Genomic DNA, 8,997 nt, shown 5'->3' on the forward strand with positions numbered 1-8,997 from the left:
TTCTGAGTCAGATATTCTCAGGGCTGTTGCTTTTAAATTTACATAAAACCCACAAACACTACTATTACTAATATATAATTAATAATATAATGAGCTCAAGAAAAAAGTGAAGAGATTTAAATACCCCTTTATTCCACTGTATTCTCTTCTAAAAGGTACTATATCCCCTTTTGGTTGGCTGTGACCCTCATTACGGTTTACTCAGCCCCTCTTTGTTTTTCATGTTTGATATACCTGCCTTAGATGATCGTTTGCACCTTCTACTGATTTCCTTGATCTGAAACTGTAGCTACAAATACGTAACTGTGAACTAACGTAACTGTGAACTACATTAATATTATTTGTGTACAAATCATAAACCGTTGGTTCTTTCTATCAAATTATGCTTATTGTAAGCACATGATGTGCAGAAGGAATAAAGGGCTGCATTGTCTAAATGCTCAGCCTACACCATTCTTTACATAAAGCTTTGAGTGTCTTCTACAGCAGAACACAAAATTAAACAAAAAATCATTTTGTGGGTTTTCATTTTATTTGGATATTTGCTCAAAATCTAGTTCTAGACATACTAAAACAGAGCAGTAGTACATTAAGGGGCCAATTCATTAACTTCGAGTGAAGGAATAGAAGAAAAAAAAACTTTGAATTTCGAAGTGGTTTTTTGGCTACTTCGACCTTCGACTATGACTTTGACTTCGAATCAAAGGATTCAAACTAAAAATCGTTCGACTATTCCACCATTCGATAGTCGAAGTACTGTCTCTTTAAGAAAAAACTTCGACCCCCTAGTTCGCCACCTAAAAGCTTCCGAACCCAATGTTAGCCTATGGGGAAGGATAATCCTTCGATCGTTGGATTAAAATCCTTCAAATCGTTCCATTCGAAGGATTTAATCGTTCGATCGAACGATTATTCCATCGATTGTTCGATCGCAGTATTTGCCCAGAATAAGCCCCTGCCAAGTAATGCGAGTCTCATGCCTGGGAGGGCATCTGTTTAACTCTGGTATTAGCATGGATCTTCTAAAAAACCTGCTAATCGGAGCTAATACTGGTGGTACTTAGAACTCTAAGCTTCTAGACTGATGTCACCTGGCCATTTGCCCAATGTTTAGTAGCGCTCTAGAACCTTCGATATCTACTTAGCTTCTTCTTGTATGTGTATATATATATGTAGAAAAATATTGTCTTGAATCTTAAAATGCAGCAGCTGAACACTTGCTATTTGCATTCGCATTCTTTAAAATGTATCCCAATTATAAATGCAATTTTATTTGCATCTGGAGTTTGGCAATGAGTAGCCTCTCAGCATTAATCCTATTTTTTTAATTTGTTCTATATTTTTGAATCTCAAAAAATTGAGTCACATCACTCCACACCTCAATATAAGAAGTCAGTGCCTGGATATGCCCCTAATCCACACGATACTCTGTCAATTTCCCAGTTAATCCTTCCTTTGTTGGGGACGGGTTCATGATTTGAGACTGCCTACCTAATGGGCAGTAAATGATTTTATACTCAAGATGAATATCTACTATAGCACATGTTTGGGGCTGAGCCATACAAAATCTCCTGGAGGACCTGATCTGGCCCATGAGCCTCCAGTTGGGATAAGTCATCATTTTTTTTGAAGTGTAGGCAGCACCTTTGATGTATTTGAAGCCCTGGTAATCTTGTGTGACTGGTCCTTTAGAACTGAATGCATCTGTGATCTGTAGATACCATGAACATACATCACAGACAACATTCATCTGTGTTTCTAGAAATATTAGGACATCTACGTGTGTTACACTGTCTGCTATGTTGCACTGCTGTCAGTATGGATTGCTTTACTTGCTCTACCAGACAGGTTTGTGGCAGGCCGAATGCTGAAAGCTGTACTGGGTATGTCGTGTGAAGTATTAATTTAATAGAAGGAGTTTCTTGGAGACAGATGGGTTATTTTGTGGTTTGTTTTTCCTATGCTGTCTCTGCTTTATTCAAGTTATTTATGTTTGGTAGCACATACCTGCATTGCTATGTCTAATATTTACACTGTATCACAACTAGAAGAACCAGTAAAGTCTGCTCTTGTATGAGGCTTGATCGCTGACATATTCTTAAAGGAACAGTAACACCAGAAATTAAAGTGCCAATATAATGTACTGTTACCCTGCAGTGGTAATTATAGTTGATATAAACAAGCTGCTGTGTAGCCATTCAAAGCTTGAAAATTAGAAAAGGCATAGGATACTTGGCAGATAACAGATAAGTGCCAAAGAATCCCATTGTATACTACAGAGCTTATCTGTTATCTACTGTTTATCCTGTGCCTTGTCTTCTTTGAATGGTTGCCCCCATGGCTACACAGCAGCTTGGTTATATAAACTATAATAATGTTTCTTAAGCAAACACACCAGTTGTACCAGTGCAGCGCAACAGTACATCACGTGTTCATTTTTTGTTGTTACTGTTCCGACTGCAGAGATCCATTAGGGAATGTCTGCTGATCGCTTGTTATTGTTAATGGGAATCACTCTTCCTAAGAATTAATCTCCTGGACCTATAGTCAGTGCTTTCTATTTAGGATCTCTCTTGATACAGCAGCAGTCATGCTGGAAATAGACTGTTTGAATTTCGAGAGGCCAAACTGCACCAAAACCAATCTTTGTGTGATTTTTATTCCCTGCTGATGGACTAGGGCACAATAACCTGGTGCAAACAGGGTCTTTCTTTTTTCAACTATAGGCCACAATACAATGTATCTCTTATTTCATATAGCCCTCTCTAATGGCTCTGGTTCTGAATGCCAGCTCTTCGGGCCAGTTTAACACTAGGTTTATTATCCAGGATTTTTTTTTATGCAATTATAAAGAAGGATTATCCCCTGGGCTATAGGACTGAGAATGATTGCTTTGTAACTATGCTAAAATGAGTCATCGTTCATTCTAATAGTTATATTTTCTTTCCAATTAGATAAAAGAATCAATTGTTGGAGATATCCGAAGAGAGATTGTGAGTGGACTTCTTGCTGCAGTATCTTCTCCAATTCGCTCATTGGATGGCAAAACTGACGGGAGAATTTAAGGCAAGGGCTTGGATAGTATGAGAATACCTTACTGGAAAAGGGTGCAGATATGCATTAGACGCAACCTACCCAAATGTATGGTATGATTGTCAAATCCAAGGAAAGAGTTTAAAGGAACAGTTCTGTGTAAATATAACAACTGGGTAAATGTACAAAATAAAAAATATTTCTAATATAGTTAGCCAAAAATATGATCTATAAAGGCTGGAGTGACTGGTTGGCTAACATAACAGAACACTACTTCCTGTTTTCAGCTCTATAACTCTGAGTAAGTCTGTGACCACATGGCACATAACTGTTCAGTGAGTTTACAATTGATCCTTAGCATGCAGCTCAGATTCAAAAGCAACAGTTATGGCCCATGTGCCCCCTCTCAAGTTACTGATTGGTTACTGCATGGTAACCAATCAGTGGAAACCAAGCGAGCTGCAAAGCAGGATGTAGTGTTCTGGCTGTTATGGTAGACATGCAGTCACGAAAAGCAAGAAAACACTGGCACAGCATGGGTTACTTCTAGCAGAGAAACCCCTTGCTCATTTATTGCGGATCCGCAATAAATGAGCAAGGGGTTTCCCTGCTAGAAGTAACCCATGCTGTGCCAGTGTTTTCTTGCTTTTCGTGGATTTTGAGATTGCCAAACGCCTCCTTCACTGAGCACCTGGGACTCGTACTGATTAGGAAGGCCAGGGTGTGCGAGGGTAATTTCTTTTTTTAAGACATGCAGTCACTCCAGCCTTTATACATTACATTATTGCCTAACTAATTATATCGAAACATTTTTACTTCACACAGCCTATTTACCCATTTTTCATTTGTTTACTGAGCAATTCCTTTAATGTTTCCCCTTTTCTTAAAGTGCTTGTTCTCAATGACAGAACTCTGTAACATAACCATGCAATTATTACACAAGAATATTTTAGCACATTGTTCCAGTGTACCCATTAGTTCAACAAGAGATCAATGATAAGGGCTTGTTTTTTGTCTGAACCATAAACAATCTAGGGAAATTGAAGCTACTCAATGTTTGGTCCTAACAAGGTAGATAACTAGATTGCAAGTATGCAGCCTCGTTCCTTTCACCTTGTAGAATTTTCAGTGCACAGATGCCCCCCTCCCTGCATAATGGACTCCTGTTAGTTCTCTACTTTGCAACAACCAGACATGAAATAGCTGCTCCTTCCACACCAAGGATTCCAATTTTAATCTGTGTAAAATGGCAAATATCATCTTCTAGAAACTGGAGAGTTGCTTGAACGAAAAGCAAAATCAGTAAAGCAATAAAAAAAAGACCAATTGCTCTCTATTTTTTCTAATTTTAAAAATGCCATTGGCTTTGATTTTTATATATATATTTTTTTTTTCTATAGGTCTGGTCGTCAAGAATTGGGTCCGTTAGCAAAAATCGACAGAAACCTTTCCTTTATGAAACGAGTCGTGGTGCCGAGCACAAGATTCAGGAGAGAAATATGCTGCTGACACAACCTACTGTTTGTCTAAATTACGTTGTGCATTTCCCTTGAACCGATGTGTGTTTATTTAGGCGCTATGCTTGTTTCCAATAAGTGAACTGTGGAGGTCTGTAAATTGTATTTATTTCATTGTGCTGTTTTCCCCTTAAAGATTTTTTTTTTTTGGATTTTGAGAAACTTGAATTTTTTTTTCTTTTACTAATATGTAACCTTCCCACTGCTAGTCGGGAAATGGACAGTGCGCTGCGAGAGGTGAAACGGTTAATTTACAATGTACCTTAATCTGTCTAGCTTGGACACTGACCTCCATGAGGTATCAACTGTGCAATATGTGATTCACTTTGAGAGCTTACAACAAACTTTGTATTTTCTACTGCTGTGTAGTGCCACATTAAGCCAATGTTCTGAATATTTGCTGTATTAAATTCAAGACAGAGCTATAGAGATATAAATATCCCCCCCCCCTTCTATTTGTGCTTGTGTGGAATTCTACCTAAACTACTTCAAGTTCTTACACTGAAAGCTGTTTTTCTTCACAAATATTTAAATGATTTCCAGTAGCTCGGTCAGGGTTTTTTGTTTTTTTTTTAAATGTGCCACATTTTAACACTATATTTTTTTTAATTTTGTTTCCCATGTGATTCAAACCATTTTGAGTGCAATTGAGCGCATTGTACTACTGATGACTGGAAGCCAAATACAGTTAGTTGTAAAGCATACTTTCCCCGCTGTAGCACTATCCAGTCATGTGGGTTTTAGTTCCTCTCTGACACTGTTTGAAGTCGATCTCAAACCAAGGCATGTTGTGGCACATTGAATATTGTTGGGAAAAACCTTTGTGCAGGTTTCATCATTTAATATTCTGCTGAGCTCCAGCTAGAAGATTCATTAGATTTTAAATGTTCTGCTGAAAGTCTAACAAGCAAAAAATATATATACAGTACACAAGGGCTGATTTCTAAATATATAAATAAAGTATTTATTTTGCATAAATCTTTGTGTTTCTTTTACTTGATGTGGAAACAAAGCTGCTTCTAAATGTCCAATTGTATGGGGAACAGAAGCACTAGGAAAATGGAAAGTGATACATTGGCTTAAAAGAGATGGAAAGTGATCTATACATTATAGCAGCACCCATCCAAACTGCACTACCCCTATTCCTGAATATGACCCTGTATCCCCATAACTTAAGATAAAAGGCAGAGTGGGTTGGCAGCTACTATTTCTGGCTGATTCTCTTCCTGTTATTGGCTCTCTACAGATGATCCCAAATCAGGATCGTTTTTACTTGAAGCCTATATGGTCCTGACTTCAATTGTGTGTGAAGTCAGAGAGGGAGAGAAACAAACACTGCAAGCAGGGGTTAAATGAACAGGGCAAAGAGGTAAAGAAATAAACAGGGAGGGGAGAGAGAAAGGAGCAGTTCAGTGAAGGGAAAACCAAGCAGTAAGGGTTAAGATCTGTTAAGATGTCTGCAGGGAGGACTGAGTGTGACATCACAAACACGCCCACTCCTCCCTCACTGGCTGCAGCTGTGTAGCTTAGGTAGAAAGAGCCAGCAGCTGCAGGAAAGTTCTGGACAGGAAGTTGCAATGGGGAGAGGCTAGAGCTGAGCACAGTATTCAAGCTAATACAGATGTTTTTGATTCAAAAGGTATTAAAATAAAAACTATGTATTTTATTTTACATGGTTTGATGCATTGTGAAAATTTATGCTATATGTCCCCTTTAAGTTTTAGAAAATCATGTAAACATTAAGTAAACCCAGTAGGTTGGATTTGTTTCCAGTAAGGATTAATTATCTTAATTTGGATCAAGTAAAAGGAACTGTTTTATTATTACAAAAAAAAGAAAATTATTTTTAAAAATGTGGATTATTTTGACAATGGAGGGTATGGGGGCCTTTCCATAATTTGGAGCGTTCTGGATAACGAGTTTCTGGATAACTGGTCCCATAACTTCACTAGAACTTGTAGATAACATCTGGGCATTTGCTTACCATTTTTGAGTGCACCACTTTCTAGACTAATATATATTACTCAGGAAAACATACACAGTACAACTGCCACGTTGCTTTAGATTCGGCCAATGAAGAGCTGGTGTGAGTTATACTTTCTTATTATATCGTTATGAAACACATGTAGATAACCTCACAAAAACTTAGGGTGTACTTCATCTTTTAACCACTTACCTGCTTTCCACCGTGAAATCTCCAGTGCTGTCTATCAAGGACTTGACTGCAGAATGACCAGTTCAAATCTGCCAGTATCCAAAGGGTTAATGGAGGTATTTTTATTAGGCCAGATGTTTACAAACACAGAGACCAGGCAAAACCACAGGCTAGCCATTGCTGTCAAAATAATTTCCATAAACATAATTCTAGGTTCTATTCGGTAAGCAGATCTTTGTGACCTTTCTACTCCTTCTTTAATCTCCAAAGGACACACTGTACTTCTTTATTTACATTGGGCATCAAAAGCACAGAAAGCTTCCTTTTGTATTCTGCTCAGATGCATGTGATATACCCCAATCTAAGTATGTCATATAATATATTTTGCGTATGAATACTAAATAGCAATTTAATGGATTTTCTGTTTAGCTAATTGGAAAACCTTTTCTAGCAAAAGTTTATGGTGCAGTTATGTTTAATGGCATTGCCCTTTAATTAAACGCCAATGCTTATAATATTGACTGTAACTCTCTGTTTCACATCTGTTATTGTAGCCTGTTGGCAATTCTCTAAGATTATATATCGTGGCAGTTTAGTTTCCCCTTTTTATGTTCACATACGCAATATTCTATACCTGGGGCAGATCTCAAACACCAGACATTAGCGCCAAAAAAGGTAACCCCCCCCCCACACACACACACAAGTTATAAAAAGCTATTGATGGTCAGGGCCCCCTTATATGTTAAAAAAAAAAACTGTGGTGCCAGGGCCCCCTTAAAAGTTTATTAAAAAATTGGTGGTCAGGGCCCCCTACAAGTTAAAAAAAAAATTAATTGTTGACCAGGGCCCCCCTATAAGTTAAAAAAAAAAAAAAAACCATTGGCTCCAGGGCCCCCCTTACAAGTTAAAAAAAAATTGGGGCACCAAAGAATATTTAAAAAAAAAAAAACATTGGTGGCAGGGGCCTATAGAATATTAAAATAATACATTGGTGGCCAGGGGCTTACGCATTTCGGCTGTCCAGGGAATTCGCAAATGGCCGCAGGCTTCGGCACTGTCAAGGGGGGCTTAGTATCTCGCATTAAATTATGTATATCCTGATATAGACTGTGGGCTCAAGATCTGGTTGATGTGGAATGAGAGAGGAAGGATAAAATTACATTTACAGTTTGTCGTGCATCTTTTTTTTTTTTTGTCGAAAGTCATTTTTGTTTCTTCACACAAAGCCGCAGGACGACAGTTTTTAAGCAGTTTCGCTGAAATTTTCACCACTTTTTTGTGAAACGAAGTTTGCAGCAAATCTGTACATAGCAACAATTTCCGCTCATCCACTAATCGTGAGACTAAAACAGACTGGTTTAGTGCTTGGAAAACACCATATGGATCTCAGGCTGTATTTGTATCTACCTTTATTATATGTGTATCTTTTATTATATGTGATATGGGATTTATAGTCCAGCATGAACTGAGTAAAGTTTGGTTGAGCAGTTCAGTGCAGCAGGGTTTACTACCCCCTTAAGCCTGCACCTCAAAAACATTACCTCCACTTGGGTCCAAGCAGATGTGGAGGATTTCTGCAGTATTTTGCATTTCATAGTGAAATCCGCTGTGTCTGCCAGCACCCGAGCGAGGTTATGTTTCCAGGTGCTCAAACAAACTTTAGTTGTTGCTGGACTACGAATGCCAGAATAACGTAACATATAATAAATGTTAAGGCATGCTGGGAGCTGTAGTCCAGCAACATCAGGGTTTTATTCATAAAGCAATATTGCACAATAAAACTTTCCTCAAAACTCCACAGATAGCGACTGCTTTAGATGCAAAAAATTCTCCAATGAGTGTACCAGTTGATCTGTATAAATCTGGCTCCCTGTTCTTTGTTCCTGCAACTGAAGCACTTTAAGCAGCTTCCCGGCCCTGAATAAGTCTGTCTTTGATTCCTGTGTAATATAATGAAGAAAAAAAATGACATAATTATCTCTGTATATAAGTAGGGTTGCCACCTTCTGTCCCGTGGGCAGGGGGCGGAGCCTCTATGTAATGGGACAAATCCATGACATGGTGGGTGGGCCATGACAGGGGCGGAGCTATGACATGGTGAACATTGATCGGCTGATCGCCACTTCAATCATAAGTAATCCTGCCTGGTTTTTCTAATTTGGTAAACCAGGCAGGCAGTTTTGACCCGGACAGCCCTTCAAAAAACCTGGCTGTCTGGGTCAAAACCGACAGGTGGCAACCTGATGTGTAATACAGCAGCAAGGTGCCTGACTGTGCTGGGATTCAACATTC

General features: G+C 38.5%; 1 protein-coding gene across 5 annotated transcripts in view; it reads left to right on the forward strand.

Annotated features, from left to right (window-relative positions):
• itprid2.L (ITPR interacting domain containing 2 L homeolog) overlaps positions 1–5,526 on the forward strand; it is a 52,939-nt gene extending 47,413 nt beyond the window's left edge. For 4 of the 5 annotated variants that reach the window (XM_018236008.2, XM_018236009.2, XM_018236011.2 and 1 more), the window contains 2 exons: positions 2,955–3,066; positions 4,434–5,526. In XM_018236008.2, the coding sequence (XP_018091497.1) occupies positions 2,955–3,065 (111 nt within the window). In that variant the 3' untranslated portion in view covers position 3,066; positions 4,434–5,526. Of the gene's footprint in view, positions 1–2,954; positions 3,142–4,433 lie in introns of all 5 variants that reach the window. The other variant, XR_005964239.1, reaches the window with a different exon arrangement.
• Positions 5,527–8,997: the final 3,471 nt, after the last annotated feature.

Source organism: Xenopus laevis, chromosome 9_10L, assembly GCF_017654675.1.
Source record: "Xenopus laevis strain J_2021 chromosome 9_10L, Xenopus_laevis_v10.1, whole genome shotgun sequence".
Lineage (NCBI taxonomy): Eukaryota > Metazoa > Chordata > Amphibia > Anura > Pipidae > Xenopus > Xenopus laevis.